Source organism: Bos grunniens, chromosome 20, assembly GCF_055505025.1.
Source record: "Bos grunniens cultivar Pamir isolate PY7600 chromosome 20, Bosgru_T2T1.0, whole genome shotgun sequence".
In the NCBI taxonomy this organism is placed as follows: Eukaryota; Metazoa; Chordata; class Mammalia; order Artiodactyla; family Bovidae; genus Bos; species Bos grunniens.
The window spans coordinates 51,935,169-51,957,466 of record NC_141184.1 but is presented as its reverse complement, the minus strand read 5'-3'; the positions used below and the strand labels follow the sequence as shown (position 1 = coordinate 51,957,466).

Sequence of the window (22,298 nt, the reverse complement as noted above, 5' to 3'; positions counted from 1 at the left end):
AACAGTGTGTTTGTGACATTACTTTTTTATATACATTCTTTTTTAAAAATATATTCCGTTTCCTTATGGTTTAATCACAGGATATTGAATATAGTTCCCTGTGGTATACATTAGGACCTTGCTGTTTATCCATTCTAAACGTAATAGTTTGCAACCCCAACCCCCTGTCCATCCCTCTCCCTCCTCCTCTCCCCCTTGGCAACTGTAAGTCTGTTCACTATGTCTGTGAATCTGGTTCTGTTTTGTGGATAGGTTTATTTGTGTCATATTTTAGATTCCACATATGAGTGATATGGTATTTGTCTTTCTCTTTCTCACCTACTCACACTTAATGTAATAGCCTCTAGTTAAATCCATGTTGCTGCAAATGACATTATTCTGTTCTTTTTTTATACCTTTTTAACACTAGTGTATGTTCAGCCATACTATGCACTTGCCTGGCTCAAAAACATGTTTTGTATGAGTTTGAGGAAGAAAGTGAGTAGAGATAATGGAGATCCTCATTAATTAGGTAGGAGAGCCAATCACAGGCAAAACAGAGACTATACTTACTTCCAATCAGTTGTTCAACTGAGTGTGAAAACAAATCATTTTCTCTCATTTTGAATGAGACTGTATATCAGATAAAACACAGCTCTTCTTGCCATACATTGTATCACCTTCCAGAGTAATTTCAGTTTTTTTGCAGGAAGCATCCAGAATTTAACGTTTCCTGCTGTGCAGTTATCCAAATCATTGTAATAATGTAAACCAGTGGAATCATTTACATCAATAAGGTTTTTATTCTAAGAGCTAATCCAAGCATAGAAAAAAATGTCCTTAATTCCCACATGCCTGAAAGGATAGCATTTTTTATCAGTCATTATCATGTAAAGTTTCAGGGGACTAGTATATTTCCAAATGGTCCTCAGAACCATACTAACATTTTTTTTTTTTTATTCTTCCAATTTTATTTTATTTTTAAACTTTACATAATTGTATTAGTTTTGCCAAATATCAAAATGAATCCGCCACAGGTATACATGTGTTGTAATTAAGTGCTTCTCTATTTTTAAGATGAATGGACAATATTTGATTTTAAACATAGCCTCAGTTTTCAATATTCAGTTGCCTTTTGTCAGATGGAAGAACAGTATTCGTTAGAGCAAGAGAGCAAGTGTGTGAAGTAATGGGGATGAACACGCGTGCTGATTTTTCTACCTTGGGGAGGTTATTTTTGGAACATTAAATGTCAAGAAACACAACCATGTGGAATATTTATGTACACATTTAATTGTAGAGAAGTAGGATACCAAGTCTGGGATACCACATATGCACTCTCTGTATGGAAAGACAGGAAGTCAGTTCCCAGATGATGAAGGCTAAGCAAATGCCCTGTAGGTCTAACTGAAGCTCTTGGCTCTTTGGATGAAGGCACAGTCCTAGTGGGCTTCCCTTGTGGCTCAGTGGTAAAGAATCCACCTGGCAATGCAGGAAACACGGGTTCGATCCCTGGGTCAAAAAGATCCCCTGGAGAAGTATTCTTGCCTGGGAAATCCCATGGACAGAGGAGTCTGGCAGGCTATAGTCCATGGGATTGTGAGAGAGTCAGACATGACAGAGACTAAACAATGCAATGCAAAAGAGTCCTGACAACCTCTCTTCACAAGGGGGAGCTATGCATACATCTAGCTCTTTTCATAGAATATCTTGTACCCTGGCATGAGCTGGGTCCCTAAACCTACGAAGAGCTTGGTCTCTCTCTCTTTTTGCTTGTTTTCTGGCCAGGGCTCTTTTACCTCCAGGAGGCAGACTGCTCTGTCTTCTCTAGTTAAATAGCTGCAGACCACATCATGCTGCTTCTAATTTGATTTTAAATCATATTATCATAGACATTAAATGGTGTGTGTGTTTTCTGGCTTCCCTGTACTTCTCTCTCTGACCCTTTAACATCTCAGCAATGTGTAACCTATGAGACATGTTTAACATGAATTCAAAAGTTTTTATTCATGACCTTTGGTTGAAATTTAATCAAGTTAAAAGTCTAACACTCCTGGTGGGAAAAAAAGAAACTTGAGTATTCAAGGATTTTAGTAGCACACATTTAGTTTTATCTAATTATAAAAAATAATCCCTATGCACTGTAGACAGTTTGAACGTTGCAGAAAAGAATGTTCAAAAAACCCTATCATCCTACTAACCAGAGACAACCTTGTCAATATTTTGGTGTACATTTTTATTAATTATATTAATTGACAAATGCTTTTCATGAGAAACTAGAGTCTATCTAGTATTAGTAGCTTATAATGTACCTTTTTTCATGTTATATAATTATTATTTCTTTTCTGTGATGGGAATAGTTAAGATCTAGTCTCTTAGAAAGTTTGATGTTTATCATATAATATTGTTTATAATCATTGTACTGTGCATCAGAACACCAGGATTTCTTTAGCTACTAGTTGCAAACTTGTACCCTTAAGTAACATCTTCTTTGTTCCCCACCCCTCAGCCCCTATAACCCCCATTTTACTCTCTGTTTTCGCGAGTTCAACTCCTTTGGATTCCACATGTGCGTGATATCATACAGTATTTGCCTTTCTCTGTCGGACTTATTTCACTTAACAGAATGTGCTCAGAGCAAACCTATGTTGTCACAAATGGCAGGATCACCATCTTTCTCATGACTGAATAATATTCCATTGTGTGTGTACATATTGTGTGTGTGTGTGTGTATACAAGCACAAACTTTATAATTCCCTTTTAACAAAATGTTGACACTAAGATCTTGAAAGTGCCACTCTATGCATTTGTGGGGTTTTTTTTTTGCTGTATTTGCCATTTTCATTCAACCCTGTGATAAGTTAGTACTAGAGTTGCAAATACATATCCTTAAATGTACCTAAAGAGTCATTTCTCTGAATCTGAGAGGCTCCACAGTCCTTGGAATACCTGAGAGCCAAGGCTTCTCAGATGACGCTACAGCACTTACTTCTGATTGGATTCTTTTCAAGTATCCAACTCCAAAGATGAACAGAGAATGTTTGGTAATTATTCGTATGAGTCTTTGGTTTCATGGAGACTAAGGTTTCCTTTGTCACTTTTATGATGTCATTTGACCTTGACCTGCATCTCAAATTCCTGAGAAGGTAGCAAGCTTTTTCTGCAGACATATCAGAAATAGTAGGTGAAAATAGATTCATTGATATTAGAATTATTTTTCCTTTTTTTTTTTTTTTTTACAAAACAGAGCCTCTTTTTTGCCCATAACAATTTAGGCCTAAGATTGATGCATTGATATAATATTCATTTAAAAATATAAGGAAACAAAAAATCCAGAGAAAAACCAAAGTTCCCATGTATTGAACAGCTCCTCTGATTTCATAGATATTATAGGATATTTTGTACAATATCAGTAACTGTGTAATATCCAATCATCTGACAGAATTCACAGTTTACTAGGAATTAGCCTGTATGAAACAATTCAGAAAACATACTACCTAGGACTGAAGGTGTATGCAACCTCATGATTGACAGTTTTTATCACTTAAATGGATATTTATTTTGATAATTCATAATCCTGTAGCAAGTCTTCAACCTTTACTTTGCAATCATTTGTTTACTTTTGTAGTAAGGTTCAGGAATTCAAATTTCTTATGATACAGTCATTGAATAGGAAAAACACATTGCCTTTCTCCCACAGAGTTCATCCTTTAAAACAGACTCAATATGAAAGCACAGAGACCTCAGCATTGAGTTCAACATCAGGTACAAAGCCATACGTAATTTGTCAGATGCATCTCATTATAACAGTGCTGTTCTCATTGCTCTAGTCCAGTATGATAATCACCTTTATTAAAGAAACAGCTTTTAAATGTTACTGTCAGAACCTAAGTGGTGTTTTCACAGATGTTTACTATAAAATTCTTTCAACTTTTCTGAATTTTTGAAATTTTTCATAGTATGATTTTGGAAAAAAAAATATATTTTTTGATATGGCAAAAAACATATTCTGCAATTTTTCTGAAACAAGGTTTATATGTCTCCTCAAGTTTGTGTTTTAGAAATCTGTAATCAGCTTATTCTGGAATATTCCAGAGCTGATTGCCCTGTTTATGGCATTCTATTTTCTGTAAAAGAGAAATGCCAAGGAACAGTCAGTTTTAATGTTGTGAGCAATATTGATATATTTGATTGAGAAAACACTAACCGCAAGAGGTTACAGAGATGTTTTTATGAGGTGAGATGTTTTCCCAGTCTCAAGCCTGTATAAAGAGGGACCATTTTTCCTTTATATCCTTAGCTGCTTACCACTGAGTTACACCCACACGCTACACTAAGTATGAAATAAGAAATTATTTATAAATGTCTCTCTCCTGCACCCTTCCCAGTTTGAGATAATATTAAGACTAGACTGTCAGAGGAGCAATATTTCCCCTGGACTGGGTGCTTTGAAAGGTATTTCACCAAAATTACATTATTAGATTTGTTTTTAGTGTTGATCATCTGAAAACTCACTTTCTCCTTAATTATATACATTTTTCATAAATAAGAGCTCATGTCATTATTCATCTCTATAAATATTTTATACCTGTTCTCTTCCTACTACCCTAATACTTTTTGAAAACGTAAGCCCCGTCCAGTTTCTTCTAAGCCTTGAGGATCAGTCTTCTGTTTGTTCATGCTCTGTTTGGGCATAATTGTGTTCACCATCCATCACCAGTGTGCATCTGGCCTGGCACCTGGCACACAGTAGATGCTTAATATATACTTATGAGGGGATGGAAGGGCAGAAAGAGAAAGGGGAAGAAGGGAGGGAAGGAAGAACCTGCTATATTTGCCATGTGAATGGCCTGATTGTGCACATGTCTGTTATGAATGTCTTAGGTGGTTTTTGAGGGATAGCTAGAAAGTGGTGCCTTAAATTGTATGCGTCCGGTTATAAAACAAATAACAAAAATATACTGTTTTCTTTCACTGTTACTCAAACACCCAGGTTTCAGTTTTAGCTCCTAATGAACTGCTAGCATTGGTTGGATGGACTGAAAAGTGTTTTCATTTCTTTTCTGTTTAAACTATACAGAAAGAAAATCCAGAACAATACACAGTGCTACAAACACTGACATTATATTAATAGTGTCACTTCTCAAGTCTTGACTAAACCCCACCAGGCCTCCAGTATTCTTGCCTGGCAAATCTCATGGAAATAAGAGCCTGGTGGGCTACAGTCCATGGGATTGCAAGAGTTAGACACAATTTAGTAACTAAAAACCACCACCATTGTCATAGTAAAATAAAGAATTAAAAAAAAAAGAACCCCAGCCTTGTGATGACATTTGCTTCACAGAATCAGTCAATACTTAGAGAGTGTCAGGCTGAAGAAGGGGTTCTGGGAATGATATATCAGCAGTAAGTGCCCAGAAATGGGAGAGTTTATGAATATTGGCTCCAATAAATGGACATCCAGATTTAGAGAGATATTGAATAGTGTCATGGAAAAAAGTCCCAGTGCCAAAGTTGAAATCATGAGGTTGTTATTATTTAGGGATCCATGGTATTTGGGGTCTTTTTTCTTTCTCCCAAGGGAGCAGTTTTGTTCCTCAGCCTGGTAATTCCATCACTGCTTTTCTTGTCTGTTAACATAGTTCTAAAAAACTGAAAGAGGCCATTTCTGCCCTTATTTGGTGCATGGTCAACAAGGGGAGCAGCGTGAGTTGGAATCAGTACTGTGAATGCTTTTCCAATTAAACAACCTGTCTTCAGGACCCCATAAGTTTTCAAAAAATAAATAGTCATGTTTCTATATTTAGGTGAAGGCCAGGATTTTGAACAATTGAGAAAAATTCCATCAGCTAACTTTGGTAGAATCCTTTGCTACTTATTATTTTTTTTTTTAGTGTTTTTAAATAGAAGCAATAGAAGATTTTTAATTTGCAAATAAAATATTAAAATTTTGCTATAGGATTAATCTTTAAAACATGCCAGATATTCTGTCCTTGCACACAGGAAAAATAATTTCAAATAGGGGAGGAGAAAAGGACCATCAAAACTGAAGATTGATATCTTCTGTAACTGGTTAAATGATACGCCAACTTACCATGCCCATATAGTGACCATTTTAGAGGACAGTTCTTAAAACTGTAAGTGTTTCTAACAGTAAGAAAAATAGTTTTCTTGTTCTCGAAAACATTTACTGACATTAGTAGCAATTCCTAAAATTTGGGGTGGCATTTTCCAAAAGCTTTTTTGTAGATTATTCTATTCATTCATCTTAAAAAGTTTTTTCAGTGATTCTCATTTGGATAAGACACTGAATTCACAAGATCAGGCAACAGTGCTCAAGGTCATATGGCAAGTTCGTAGCGTAACTGTGGCTCTAATTCCCCCTACTAGGGCTGCCCTGAATACTTGCCCAGTGGTGTTTCATCAAAAAAAAAAAAAAAAAAATTCTGGGAACAGGCTTGTATTCATTTGGTCATAACAGTAACAGTGTTTTTCTGATTTTGTTGTTTTATTTTTTTTAATTCATTTTTATTGAAGTATAATTGATTTACAATGTTGTGTTAGTTTCTGCTGTGTGGCAAAGTGAATCAGTTATACGGACTTCCCTCCTTCTTATATTCTTTTCTCATATAGATTATTACAGAGGACTGAGTAGAATTCCCTGTGCTGTACTGTAAGTCCTTCATTAGCCCATTTTATATATAGTAGTGAATATACTTCAATCTCTCTCTCTCAATTTATCTCTCCCTCCCTTTCCCCCTTGGTAATCATAAGTTTGTTTTCTACATCTGTGACTCTATTTCTGTTTTGTAAATGAGTTCATTTGTATCCATTTTTTTAGGTTGAATATTCGTTTTATTTTATTTTGATTGATTGCTACAAGTGTGGCTTTGTCAGAAGGTACATCTAAGGGAAGAGAAAATAGATAAATCCCACCTAAATTACCCATGGCAAAAATTTTTTTTGCTCCTGTTTAGGAACATAAAAGAATATAATGTAGGTGATGCATCTTATTTTCAAGAAGTCCTGAGATGATTGATTTACTTATTAAACAGAGTTATTGTGACTTGTTTAGTTTTCTATACACTAGGGATGCAGTAGGAGAGCAGAGTTTATGTCCTCATGATGTTTGGGTCAGTCAGGGAAGCCAGTCATTGAAAAAGTAACTACAGATGTGCTGATAGTGACAAAGAGGAAGTGCAGGAAGTGCTATGGAGACATCCCTTAGTCTGGGAAAGCAGAGAAGTCTTCCTGGAGGAAGTGACTTTCAAGATTGAAGTTCTGTATCAACCCTTGCACTCACCTGTCAATAACTAAGCAGGGCTTTTTTTTTTTTTTTTTCCGGTCTGCAATCAGGAGTACAATACTGAAAAGAAAAATTTTCTGACTCAGAATTGTCATATACAGAAATTTAGACAAACACTTACTGACCCCAGAAGATTTTGCACACATTTAAAAACATAATGCTTAGTTCTTTATTTCAAGTGATTAGCCTTTGTTAATTTCAAATTTTTGAAGCATTTGACTTTAGAAGTATTTCCTGTTAATTACTTAAAAAAAAATACGAAAACCCTCCTAAGACTTTGTTAGTTACTTACTAGGCACTTAAGAAACATAAAACGTCTTTCCCTTCCCTCTTATTTCTTCCTCCCTATTTTTTCCTCTCACCCCCCATTTACCCAAGTGTTTAGAAAGAACTCAGAGCCTCATTATATAGAAAGGGCTTGACCTAATTGTCTTCCAAATTGATAAAACATTCCTAAAATATGTAGATAGAAAACTTGAGTGTTTAACAAAGTATTTTGATTCAAAATTTAGTCTTATCTTTATTTTATATTTAATCATGCATCTTGCCATTTATTTTATTCTCTCTCTTAATAATTTTAGCTATTTTCAAATGGCAAGTTCTAGAGAGAATCTGGAGAAAAAGGAAACTCTCCTATACTGTTTGTGGGATTGTACGTTGGTGCCCCCACTATGGGAAACAATTTGGAGGGTCCTCAAAAAACTAAAGATAGAATCACCATATGCTCCAGTAATCCCACTCCTGGGCATATATCCAGACAAAGCTATAATTGAAAAAGATACATGCACCCCTATATTCACAGCAGCACTATCCACAATAGCTAAGACCTGGAGACAGCCGGAATGTCCATAGACAGATGAATGGACAAAGAAGATGTGATACATATATATGATGGACTACTACTCAGCCACAAGGAAGCATGAAATAATGCAGTTTGCAGCAACATGGAAGGAACCTAGAGATTATCATACTGAGTGGAGTAAGTCAGACAGACAAAGCATCATGTGATATCACTCATACGTGGGATCTAAAATATGACACAAATGAGCCTATCTATAAAACAGAAACAGTCTCACAAGCTTAGAGAACAGGCTGGTGACCGCCAAGGGGGAGGAAGAATGGGGGGAGCATGAATTGAGAGTTTGAGCTTAGCGGAAGAAAACTATTACATAGAGAGTGGATAAACAAGGTCCTAGTGCCTAGCACAGGAAACTGTATTCAGTATCCTGTGATAAATCATAATGGAAAGAAGTATTTAAAAAGGATGTATGCATATGTATAACTGAAACTAGCAAGACATTGTAAATCAACTATACATATTTTTAAAGCTTTAAAAACTTCTTTAACAAAATTAATTAATAATAATTTTAGCTATTTAATTACATTTTATTTCCACTTGTGCCCTGGAGCATGTATGAATAAAGGGTACATCTGAAGCTGCTTAAAATGTAGCATATGCTTTCTTAATGCTCTTAAGACTATGGGTTACCCTCAATTCTGTTAGCACTCCACTGTATTACAGCTCATAAAAAAACTTTCAGAACAGTTTCCTTTCTTTCAGAACATGGAATGATTGACCTCTGAATCAAGTAGATGCATATAAGATTTAGAATGACTATTTGAAAGCAATTCAAAGAAAATGTTAGTATAATTTTTCAGCATTTCCATTTGGAATAATAAGTGATAGTTGATCACGATAGTGTATTAATGTAATAAGCCTTATTTAAACCAAAATTACTTATACTGAATGAATAGGTTTTCAGAAGTGTGTTAAATCCAGTTGTTAAATTTCCTTTCTGCATACTCTTTTGCAACAGATCACCCTGAAAATAGAATTGTTATAATGAAACTATTATCAGAGATAAATGATAACATGAAAATGAAGCTGTTTGCTTCCACATTAAACTCTGCTGCCTTTGAGTTTGCAACCAGCAACTATTTCAAAATGCAGCATTATCTTGAACCCATATCTCCGTCTGCTCTGGTTTCCTGAGGCAGAGTATTTCAACATCATACAACCCCACTAATGTAACTCTTGGTGTCTCTGAAGTTTAGCTTAAACCTTCCCCTTCCACCTCTCCAATAGTGACTTGGTGTGTAAGTAAGTGCTATGTGATTATATTTAAATTCTCCTACTTTTAAATTTAGGATTTTCAAAATTGATTCATAGTAACTATCTCCTATGGGCTTCCCTGGTGACTCAGCCATGAAGAATCTGCCTGCCAATGCAGGAGATGCAAGTTCAATCCCTGGGTCAGGAAGATCCCCTAGAGAAGGAAATGGCAACCCATTCCAGTATTCTTACCTGGGAAATCCCATGGACAAAAGAGTTTAACAGGCTGTAGTCCATGGGGTCACACAAGAGTGGGACACGACTTAGCGACAAAGAAACAACAACAAGCTATCTCCTATAAAGGAAATTCTGAATTTGTATCAAACATCAAGCCTTAAATTTGCCATTTTAACATCTGGAATCAAACCAAAATTGCAGAAATGTTCAAGGGGCAAAGGTTCCTTATTTAGAGGTCCGCAAAACATAAAAGCTACATTACTGGCAGGAGATGGGCATTTTCTTGCGATTTTAGGGAGGTTAAGAATGAAGTGAATAACACCTGGGTGAAAGCAAAGTTTAGATTAAAGAATCTGGTTTTCCCTGGGATGTAAGTTTAATTTCCAACTTGCAAAAGAAGAGTTTGTCTTAGAGATGAAACATTTCTCCTTGACATTCAATCATGCTTTTCCTGAAACTTCTGGAAAATAAATGCTTACTAATAGGACAGAAATTAAAATATTCAAAAGATTTCTATTTCATTTCTTTCTCTACCGTTTAGTACACGAGAAGGGAAATTTATAAACAGCTGTGAGTGAGTGAAGTTGCTGAGTTGTGTCTGACTCTTTGCGACTCCATGGACTGTAGCCTACCAGGCTCCTCTGTCCCTGGGATTCTCCAGGCAAGAATACTGGAGTAGGTTGCCATTTCCTTTTCCAGGGAAAACAGCTGCTTGAAAGATAAATGACAGCAAAGATTCATCCTAGCAAATATTTTATTTAACCTTTATATTGTTTCCGATTGCCTAAATTCTCATGTTTGTGAAGTTCTGTGAAATACTAGCTAGTCCTGGAAAATGATATTAATGGTTATACTTAAAGCATTAAAATCAAAGTTAAAACTTAAGTTTGCTCATTATTAATCTCAGAAGTAAACAGTGTATTTCTGTGACTGTGCTGAGACCTGGTCACCTAACAGAGATTATGCCTAGCTATACAGGAGAAATTAGATGGAGGTGTTTGAGTAATTATTTAAGGAGAAAAATAGCATCAACACTGGCAGATACTCCTTGTAACTAAATCTAATTTCGCATTAGGAAAAAAAGGATCCAAGTTTCCATTTTCCCGGTCATCATTTCACATTCATAGTTCTGTTGTTTTGATCATGTTTAACTTTTCCAGATGTCTGCTTTCGAGAAGCGGAGGGGGGGAGGAAATCTTTGGGTGATAATGAAAAAGACAACTTTGCATCTCTTCAATATACATTTCTTGCAGAAAAACGTAAACATTCTGTAATACCTCCATCGTGCATTATTATTATCCCCATGTATTTTATCAGCTAGATATCAATTAACAGAACATTCTTTTCAAAAGTAAATTAGAGTGGACAAAAACAAGTTTTAGTCAAAATACCTGCCTGTTGCTGACTTTAGCCTGAATGGGAAGATAGGGTCCATCTTTCCATGACAAATGCATTTGGAATAACAATGAAAATGATATTTTTCTTCCCCCAATGTTGTGTTTATGGACTGTAGCCTTCATTGTTAAAAACCAGTAACACTTTTTGATCTACAAAATTTGAAATGCCACTGAATAAAATGAGATCTTTGTATTGCATGGAAACTACAAAAGTAAATCTTTGCCAGTACCTTCCCTCCTGTTCTCTTGTTTGTTCTTTGTCTACCCTCTTCTGTCCCTTCATGCCATTCCACCCCTCACCAGTTTTCAGCGACATCCACCCTCCTCACCCAGACGCCCAATTTTTTTTTCCACTGTCTGGCTTCAGTCTCGGATGAAGCCATTCCACTACAGACCAAGTTGTTCAGCTCTGTGTCAACTCTGCCAGAAATGTTTGCATTTCCCAAGAGCTTTCCTGACATGGAAATTTAATAGAATAATGGAGTGACGTGCTAATAGTGGAATTTAACACACCAAGAAATGCAGACCGGTGTAAGTATGGGCTCCTTCTCAATCCTTTCAAAGACTACCACCAAGATGACCACTCATATTGCTCTTGTGAAATGAGGATCCAAATACAAAGGCAAAAAAAGATGTAGTTTGTGAAGCATTAAAATCCTGCTAGTTGATTTCAGAGAGAATATGTTTGTTTTTGAACTCTTGGCTCCTCCGAGGTTGCTGCTGTTCAGTCAGCTATCACTCACCCACTCTTTTAACCCATCCGTCAGATAACAAAGAGGTGAAACCATAAAAGCACGTTCTATTACTCATCCCCAAGGCTGATTTGAAACCTGTGTTCTCAGGAACCCCTGATGTGCTGGATGCCATCATGAAAAAAAAGTGTCATGTTGACTGACTTGAGCTTTTACCAAAACTGTGAGAATACTTTGGACCCCTTGGGTATATGAGATAGATTGGGCTCTCAGGGGGGTCTCAAAATTTGGCCAAAGTGGTGGTGATCACCAAACACAACTGTTGGTCAGTTTTGCCCAGTCCAGAGGGGGTTAAATCACTGCTGGGCATTCCAAACCTCTCTAATCTTATCCTGGAGAAGTGGAGTTCTGCCTTGGTTTACAGTTGAGGTCACCAGCAGGGCAATGTTTAGACAGGGACTGATGGAATCACGCAGCATTGTTAACATTAAATAGCACTGGTGGTAAGGAGCCATGATGGTACTGGGTCCCTGGGACTCCTGGAGCACACTGTCTTCAAATAGATGCCTCACCAAGATGTGCTGGACTTGTAAAATGTGTGAAGGGCTCTGTATGGCTTTTCATCATTTGTTTAACTTGAAAGAAGATTGTTTTAAGGGACTTATCATAGAGTTAAGAAATATTTCTAGGGAACAGAAAACGAAGAAGAAAATTGATCTTTGTTACCATCAAAGCCATGCGTTACACTTCACTCTCCAAGGTGACGCAGTATCTCCTTGAGGGAAAAGCTGCCAGAAGTGTTGAAAGTGATCTGCCTGTTTTCTTCTCAAGCTGACTTGCAGGGAGGCCCTGGTATTTAGAGACTGTTAAATCCTTGTGGAGGGTTTACTAATAACTGTTCATCCCTGTTTCTAAGAGAAGTTGAAATAAGAAACATGACATCTGGCAGCTAGTTGTGTGAAAATTAGTAAATCTGTGTCGAATTTCCCAGTCATGGGCATGTATTTACTTAAAAAAAAAAAAAAACAAAGGCCTTTGTTTCCTTTCTTTTTCCCTAAACTTCACACTTGATATAAAGGCTTACCCACTTTAGTCATGCCCGTGTGTGTGTGTGTGTGTGTGTGTGTGTGTGTGTGTGTGTGTGTGTGTACGCTTGTGTGTGTTGTGCTTTCCAGGAGTGGCATGTGACTGTGCTGTTTAATCAGGGCTATATTTAAAAACAAATTTTCAAGGGAGCGTTTCTCATGTTATTAATGAGATGAAGTCGGAGTGAAGCAAGCTGTGTCGCAAAGGGCAAGTGTCATGAGGCAGGAAGTCCCGGCCATCTCTTCTAGCTGTGCTTCAGCCACCTGCCACCTCGCTGGCAGCCCAGAGCAGGCTCAGAGGAAATGCCTGCCCTTGGCCACAAGTGCCTACTGCTCCTCCAGGGGCCCCCCTGCCCCAGGGCTCTGCACCCACTCTGACTTGCCTCTGTCTCCAGCAACCCCGGCACCTCCTTCACACATGGCTTTTGTGTGGGACCCTCGGGGAGCCTCAGTGCCAGCACTGTCCACAAGAGTCAAGTCAAGATCACGATTCTCAAAGTCTTACAGGTATTGTTCTTTCCTTTTTGTGGCTGGGATCAATTTTTTTCATCAGCCTCTGTCGCCCTAGGCCCCCTGCAAAGAAGTCTCGTGCCCTGTATTGATCTGTTTAACTTCTGTTTCCTAGATTGCCTTCAATTGGCAGGATAAATGGGCAGTATACAGAATAGGAACTGTGAAGATGAGAACCTTAACAGAGCCGAGGCTATTTGGGAACCCCCAGAAGCAGAAGGAAATTGACTAACTCTAAAAGCTGATTTTGAGAGTTAAATGGTAAACTTAGAAAAGCATCCCCGTGGCTGGCATCTGGAAAACAAGTGTGTTAGCCCACTTAATGGAAGTAACGTAGCCAGATTCTGTCGTACTAACTTTTGGTTAACCCTTGAAATAGCAGGGAAGGGTTCTTGTTTGGTTCAAGAAGTGAACAAACAACAACAAAACACTTCTGTGTATGTATAAGTGTTTGAGGTCCTATTCACATGGAAAAGTAGAAATTATCTCTATGGTCTAGATAGTAGTTTGGAGTTTTAATTTTGCCAACGGGAATTAGATACCACAAAATAGAAGGGAATATGTTCTTAATCTGTTATGTCCAAAGATTTCTGTAGAAATATATGAAAAATCTTGAGCTCAAGACTTAAATAAATTGTCAGTGACATGTTTGCTTTACATCCAAGTTAGGCTTATTTTAACCAAATAATTTGGAAAGAAAAAGAAGACATTGAGAAAAATCTTTGATTTCCTCTTTGCTTCAGTATTCTAGATGTTTACAAAGAAAAGATTGACCCTTCACACATTTTGTGGTTCTGATTGGTTAGTCTGTAGCATTGCAAGCTATTTCACCAGTAGCAAATAGAGGTGAAATCTTAAGCAAAATTTCAAGAATTTCTTTAGACAAAATGTAACATACCTGGAAACCACCAGGCCTGTTTAGAATTATGCATTAAATTTGGATTCAAATGTGTTCGGATTTACTTGCATAAACACATTCAAAGTTTAGATTAAAATAATCCAGAAGAATTGTTTATTTGTTTTAGACAGTATTAAAGATGGTGTCCTTGGAATTTTTTAGGAAACTAAGAAATCAAAAAGACTCAAATTATAATCTTCCCTAGTAACAAAGAATAAGCAAACTTTGACAAGGGATAAATAAAAGATGGAAGTTAAAGGTTTAAGTAGTACTTCCTTACTTCTAGATGTACTGCCGTTAGTACTTCTACTTCAAAACAGAATAAACATCATTTATTTTTATTAATTATGTTAATTTGTTACAGTTAAGAATGATTCAAAGTTAGAAATTATATGCCTACTATATGCTTTATATTCTACTGAATTCACTTCTCATGCTTATTATTTGCATCTCATGCTTCTTATCTGCTAAGTTGTATGCTTATTTAAGATTTGTAAGCATTACTGTGCATATTTCCAATAGATAGTGGCTTCTAGAAACTCCTTATCGTTGAAATCTGATAACAAATTTCCAAATATCATGCATATCTAACTGCTGGGTAGGGTAAAAGAAATAGCATGTTTGTCTAAAGGATTTCAGAAATCTTGAGAAATGTAGAGTTTAAACTCTCCTGTGTGATCTACAGATATATTATGAAACTTGCCTTCTTGGTCTGCCAAAGATATTTTCATTTTTCTTGTCAGTTTTATCCTTTCCAAAATAGAACAAGCACTGGTATGTCTAAGGATGAGTTTTCTGTATATTTAAATGCCCTGAGTTTGTAGTTCTAACCTTCTTTCGTAACAAGTTTAAGAGGTGAGAATGACACCCTGAAAAGCCATTAAGGACCAGTCTCTTTTGAAACTTGAGAGACTCTGTTGCTTATTCATTTGCTTTTAATTTGATTGTTAATTTACCAAATAATATTAATTGTTTATATGTTCTCTCTTCACTGTTCTGTGGGTCCTATTTTCTCTATCCATTTGGATTAAAATTTCCTTGAGTTCAGAGGCTCCTTTCCATGCAGCGGGAATACCATTAATGCATATTTGATGAAACATCTTGCTACATACACTCTCTTAGTTGATATTACTCAACTAAGAGAGTTGGATTTCTATGTGGAAAATCAACTTGCAGATATGATCAGGACCTATCACAGGCCAAGAGTTCAGTGGAAAGTTAAAAAGCTAAGACAGCAGTTGGACACTCTGAACTCACATTTTCGGAGGTCTCTTAGTACTAAAAACAAGAGTAAACATTCAGTCACAGCAGTGTGCTGACAACAGTGGGGGAAAATGTTTATTGTATAGCTTTAAACTTTTATCAGACCACATCAACTCAAATTCACGAGTCACAATATTTATGCATATGTACATGCACACACACACACACACATAGACATACACCCACACGTTTAAATTCTACATTTATCTTCTGAATGGCAGTTTCATTGCATAGCTTCCCTGGAGTCAAAAGTATTAAGCTATTTGAGGTAAACATTTGAAATACCCCACAGTTTTGCAACCGAGCTTTTGTATTTCTTCATTTCTTTTTTAATCTATGAGATCTTTAAAGCAGGGAAGTAATTTAAACTTATCTTGACCTTTGAGATAATTCTACTATTGAAGCAACTGATATAATGAGGCGTTAGCCAAGATTTCTTGGTTGAATTTCTCGTTTACAAGTTTTTTTGCTTTAATAAACATAATTTTGTAGTCTGTAAAATTCTCACATGTGTCCAGTAGAGGGTTTTTTCTTTTCCTTTGAAAGATGGAATGGATATTATGCATGACACTGGTAATACTCAAATGTTAAGCTGGAATATTTGTCTCTGGTATTGTTTTCACTCCCTGTGGCATTCGGGCTGAAGGAAAGCCAGGTCCTTAAAGAGTCTGATTTTTTTAAAGTAACCACAAATCATACGTATTTGATGAGTGTTGATCCCTGCGAAGCACAACCTTGGGCAGTACCTCAGTGTTTGAAATAGATTTGAAAGTTGTTCTTCAACAGTGATGAGTTCTTGCCTTTTGTGGATACTTTTAGAGAAAGCCAGACATAATTAACGTATAACTTATTAAGCTAAATTTGATTTGATGCAGAAAAAGAGAGAGACAGGAAAAGAGGATTACGTTCTAAAGAGACTGATTTTCCTCTGTGGCCCTAGAATGAGAGCCACACCTCTCGTGTCTGCTTTAGAGGAGGGAGAGAAGGGAATGACGTGCTTCCGTTGGATTTGAGAAAGTGGTATCAGTGAGTGGACTCGTGTTTAAATGTAGTTTAAATGTAGTACCTCAAAAACTGGGAAGAAAATTATCTTGGAAGCCAAGAAAGAACAAAGAGCTAGGACTTAGCAGGTTGGAGGACTCTGACAATTCCCCAAGGGAACTCTGGGACCTTTTGTTTTTTAAAAATGTTATTGTTTAAAATTATAGTAACATTCACAGAAACTTGAGTTTCTCTTTTTCTAGAAAGTTACTCTTTTAGAGATGGTCTTGTCTTCCAATCTGAACAAATCACAGAACTTTGTCTTTTCAAAAAGGAATGTTAAAAGGAACATTTTTTATGAGGTGCCTATGGGTCCATCTAGTCGAGGCCATGGTTTTTCCAGTGGTCATGTATGGATGTGAGAGTTGGACTGTGAAGAAAGCTGAGCGCTGAAGAATTGATGCTTTTGAACTGTGGTGTTGGAGAAGACTCTTGAGAGTCCCTTGGACTGCAAGGAGTCCATCCTAAAGGAGATCAGTCCTGGGTGTTCTTTGGAAGGACTGATGCTAAAACTGAAACTCCAGTGCTTTGGCTACCTCATGTGAAGAGTTGACTCATTGGAAAAGACCCTGATGCTGGGAGGGATTGGAAGCAGGAGGAGAAGGGGACGACAGAGGATGAGATGGCTGGATGGCATCACTGACTCGATGGACATGAGTTTGAGTAAACTCTGGGCGTTGGTGATGGACAGGGAGGCCTTGCGTGCTGCACTTCATGGGGTCACAAAGAGTCGGACACGACTGAGTAACTGAACTGAATTTGCTCACTAAAAAATGATGGCTAGAGCCCAAGTCTTAAAGAAATGAGTCCTGCCAACAAATCAGTAAGCTGAGATGTAACTTTCCAAGTTTCACATTAGTACCTCCTATTCTGTGGCATAAAAAAAAAAAAAATTAAAGCTTTTCAAATGTAACAGATGTTACTATCTGCTCTTTTTAGTGTTCTGTTCCATACCTCATCTCATTCAATTTTTAGGATAAAACAGTTGACCTATTTCAAATCCTCAAAGATGATGCTGTTAAAGTGATGCACTCAATATGCCAGCAAATTTGGAAAACTCAGCAGTGGCCACAGGACTGGAAAAGGTCAGTTTTCATTCCAATCCCAAAGAAAAGTAATGCCAAAGAATATTCAAATGACCACACAATTGCACTCATCTCACACGCTAGCAAAGTAATGCTCAAAATTCTCCAAGTCAGGCTTCAACAGTATGTGAACCATGAACTTCAGACGTTCAAGCTTGATTTAGAAAAGACAGAGGAACCAGAGATCAAATTGCCAACATCCATTGGATCATCGAAAAAGCAAGAGAGCTCCAGAAAAACATCTACTTCTGCTTTATTCACTAGGCCAAAGCCTTTGACTGTGTGGATCACAACAAACTGTGGAAAATTCTGAGTGATGGGAATACCAGACCACCTGACCTGCCTCCTGAGAAATCTGTATGTAAGTCAGGAAGCAACAGTTAGAACTGGACATGGAACAACAGACAGGTTCCAAATTGGGAAAGGAGTATGTCAAGGCCATACATCATCACTCTGCTTATTGAACTTATATGCAGAGTACAGCATGCAAAAAGCTGGGCTAGATGAAGCACAAGCTGGAATCAAGATTGCCGGGAGAAATGTCAATAACCTCAGATATGCAGATGACAGCACCCTTATGGCAGAAAGCGAAGAAGAACTAAAGAGCCTCTTGATGAAAGTGAAAGAGGACAGTGAAAAAGTTGGCTTAAAACTCAACATTCAGAAAACTAAGATCATGGCATCTGGTCCCATCACTTCATGGCAAATAGATGGGGAAACAATGGAAACAGTGAAAGACTTTATTTTTTGGGTATCCAAAGTCACTGCGTATGGTGACTGCAGCCATGAAATTCGAAGATGCTTGGTCCTTGGAAGAAAAGCTATGACATACCTAGACAACATAGTAAAAAACAGAGACATTACTTTGCCAACAAATGTCTGTCTAGTCAAAGCTATGGTTTTTCCAGTAATCATGTATGGATGTGAGGGTTGGACTATAAAGAAAGCTGAGCACTGAGGAATTGACGCTTTTGAACTGTGGTGTTGGAGAAGACTCTTGAGAGTCCCTTGGACTACAAGGACAGCAAACCAGTCAATCCTAAAGGAAATCAGTCCTGAATATTCATTGGAAGGACTGATGCTGAAGCTGCAACTCCAATACTTTGGCCATCTGATATGAAGAGCTGATTCACTGGAAAAGAACCTGATGCTGGGAAATATTGAAGGCAGGAGGAGAAGGGGACGACAGAGGATAAGATGGGTGGATGGCATCACTGACTCGATGGACATGAGTTTGAGCAAACTCCAGGAGTTGGTGATGGACAGGGAAGACCGGCATGCTGCAGTCCATGGGGTTGCAAAGAGTCGGACACGACTGAGTGACTGAACTGAAGAGTAGGGGTATAATTACCACCAAATGGGAGGAAAATGGGAGGTTTAGGGACCAGTGGCTATACAACCCACATGTGGTCAGAAGTCCAGAGTAATAATAATAGAATCTAAATTGTATTGGGGATTTAGTATGTGCCAGATAGTGTTTCCCGCACTCTCCAAATACATTATCTTATTTCATCCTACAAAACAACCCCACAAGGAGGACTTGCACTGTATTTACCTTACAGATGATGAAACTAGGCAGAGAGAGTTTAGGGCACATGCCCAAGTTTGAACCCTGTCCTAGAGGCTCGACTTCTAGTCACTTTCTCACTTCCCATTTCTTGATCAGATCTTCTCATTGCCACACAGAAGTTCCATAATAAGAGGTGACATTCTGATGGACTTAACCAGCCTCATTGACTGAACTCAGAGCCTTCCTCTAAAGAACACCTTGTAATCTGGTGTATAACAGGGTATAATGATTGACCAAAATATAAAGTTACCAAATAATATCTGAACAGTCTTCTAACCTAATTGAGGTTGGCTTAAAGTAGTATTAAGCAGATATGTTTCTTATGAAAGAAAAAAGGAAACTAATCAGTGAATTTATGTGCTTCTGTCCTCTTCCTGGGTTTTTGCTTCATCTGGTTCCATCTGGCTCATTTCATGTGGCCAAAAACATTGGTCCTGTGGTTATATTTTACTGCCAGAATGTTGCTCCTTGGCCGACTGTTCAGAGAAGCCAAAAGATACTCTGAGCTACACAGGTCAACTTCATCTGCATCATGCCTATTTATTCCACTGGCATTGTCTTGCATATTGAATGGCATTCTTAATGATGTTCCAAATTGTGAGTAACACTAGCTTAATTGAACATGAGTGAAATGGTTTCCTTATAGGCAACATTACAGTCATTATGATAATAACAACATGTTTAACAACCATTGCACAGTGTGAAAGGTTGGGGGGGGGCGGTGGGCAGGTGTTATAGGAGGGAGACTCTGGCTTTAGAGCCAAATAGACCATACTTGGATGCCAGTTTTGCTGCTTTCTTTTTTAATAATTTTATTTATTTATTTATTGGCTATGCTTTGTCTTCGATGGTGCACAGACTTTTCTCTAGTTACTCTGGTTACTAGAGAGCGGGAGTTACTCTCTAGTTGAGTGTGTGGTCTTTCTCATTGCAGTGCTTTCTCTTGTTGCAGAGCAAGGACTCTGGGGCACGTGGGCTTCAACAGTTGTGGCACATGGGTTCAGTAGTTGCAGCTTCCAAGCTCTAGAGTTCAGGCTCAATAGTTGTGGCTCCCAGGCTTAGTGGCTTTGAGGCATGTGGGATCTTTCTGGACCAGAGTCAAACTGTGTCTCTTGCTTTGGCAAGTGGATTCTTTACCACTGAGCCACGAGGGAAGCCCCTCTGCTGCTTTCTTGGGTAATTGCTTGACCTCCTTTAGTAGATTCCCTGTCTATAAGTGGAAAATACAAGTGTCTGGTTCAAAGAGCCTTTACATGGAATAGGTACATGCCTACCTCCTCTTTAATAGCATGTTCTATATTTCCCTTACTGTTTCATCCATTCTTTGATGCTTCTGTAAATTACTTCATTAACATCAGAACTGCTCTTGGTTATCGAATAGCACAAAACGGCTCACCTATAAACAATTATGTTATAAGCAACCTGCACATAGAAAAACAGCCTCGCCTTGATAAGACACGGTGGGGAGACACGTTGAGAGCTGGTTGGCTGTCCAGTCGCATTGTTGAGGTTGGAATGTCAAAGTCTTCATAGCTCTGAGACATTAGTCAAGCTATTTCTCTTCAGTTTGCCTTAGTTTCTTCATCTTTAAATGGGAGGGTTATGAGGATTGTACATTAGTTAGTGGTCATGCCTGGCATGTAGACAACAGTACAATTAATATTAGTTAATCCATACCAAAATTTAAGCTCCATATGGTAGCAGTTTTTGTCTTTTTTCCACCTCTGTATTACCAGTACCCAGAAGGGGATATGGCATATAATAAATGCTTGATGTATATGTGCTGAATGAATGAGCCAATTTGCCAGTGTTTTTAGACCCCTGACAGGAGTGGGAGCGTTTTGCTTCCTTTCCCTGTATCATGGAACAGAGGGTCAAAGCTGAAGAGACCCTGGAGTTCATCTGCTCAAACCTATCACCCAACATTGAAAAGTTTGAAGACCTTTGTAGCTGTTGAGTAGCTGAAATCAATCTAATGCAAAAGACAGACATTCCAAGAGCAACAAGTGTGCATACTACATTCCAAAAAGAAGCCTTGGGAATGAACTGGAAAAACAGAAGCTTTGTCTTGGGCTAAAGGAACACACTCTATAAGAACTAAGGTGAACATGAATAAAGCACTCGAATGCAATCAGAATTCGGATAAAATATGAATACATTCATCCAGAAGCTGATTGTCCAATGCCGTTGATAAGCCTGGTCAGTGGCATGCTGATAAATGTTAACAGTTAGCTCTCTATGAAAACACCAGAAAAGCCTGTTTGTAGTATTTGCTGATTTCTGTGGCAAAAGTTTTCCCACCGGTCCGTTTCAAGCCACAGAGGTCACTAAGTATGGCACTGACAGGAAATGCCAAATTGTACTTATAGGTGCAATAGACATGCATGACATCAGGAATGTAGATAGTAATAAAATGTAGCCTGATTATTAAGTGATGAGTTTTGAATATTTAATACCATTCTTTTCAACATAATTTTTAATTCTAAGTTTATATAATTTAATTTTTAGTAGTCATTAGGTATAACAACCAACTTAGAAATATTTCTGAAAATTTAACAGTTTGCTTTTGCCAACTAGTATGGCTCATGCCAACTATCCATGGATAGAGGAACCTGCTCCTGCTGCTGCTAAGTCACTTCAGTCATGTCTGACTCTGTGCGACCCCATAGACAGCAACCCACCAGGCTCCTCCTGGGATTCTCCAGGCAAGAACACTGGAGTGGGTTGCCATTTCCTTCTCCAATGCATGAAAGTGAAAAGTGAAAGGGAAGTTGCTTAGTCGTGTCTGACTCTTAGCGACCCCATCGACTGCAGCCCACCAGGCCCCTCCGTCCATGGGATTTTCCAGGCAAGAGTACTGGAGTGGGGTGCCATTGCCTTCTCCGCAGAGGAACCTGATGGGCTACAAATCAGGAGCTGCAAAGAGTCAGACCCTACTGAGTGACTGAGCCCACACACATATGGATGGTTCTAGCACAGCCCTATGCTGATGCTTTGTTAGCTACTTAAAAACACTTACCTTGTACTAGAGACATAATGACAAGGAAAGTGGGTGGATCTTTGCTCTCATAAAGCTTATTTTCTAGTGGAGGAAGGCAGACAATAAGCAACAAAATAAAATAGGGATTTGGATGGGAGATTCTGCTTGGGGAAACCGTACATCCATGGGTGCGTTTGCAGTC

The 22,298-nt window shown here is 38.0% G+C and overlaps 1 protein-coding gene and 1 long non-coding RNA gene across 16 annotated transcripts in view; one reads left to right on the top strand and one right to left on the bottom strand.

Annotated features, from left to right (window-relative positions):
* PDE4D (phosphodiesterase 4D) overlaps positions 1 to 22,298 on the top strand; it is a 1,650,639-nt gene that overhangs the window by 1,256,916 nt on the left and 371,425 nt on the right. The window contains exon 1 of one of the 15 annotated variants that reach the window (XM_086361835.1): positions 634 to 13,256. The exons of the other annotated variants lie outside the window; for them this stretch is intronic. Coding sequence (XP_086217961.1) covers positions 12,967 to 13,256 — 290 coding nt within the window. The 5' untranslated portion in view covers positions 634 to 12,966. Of the gene's footprint in view, positions 1 to 633; positions 13,257 to 22,298 lie in introns of those variants that run through there. 15 annotated transcript variants of the gene reach the window in all.
* The window catches only part of LOC147350408 (uncharacterized), a 126,943-nt gene continuing 117,647 nt past the window's right edge, over positions 13,003 to 22,298 (bottom strand). The window contains exon 4 of the long non-coding RNA XR_015148828.1: positions 13,003 to 22,298. This exon is cut by the window's right edge and continues 15,333 nt beyond it. This is a non-coding gene — a long non-coding RNA (uncharacterized LOC147350408).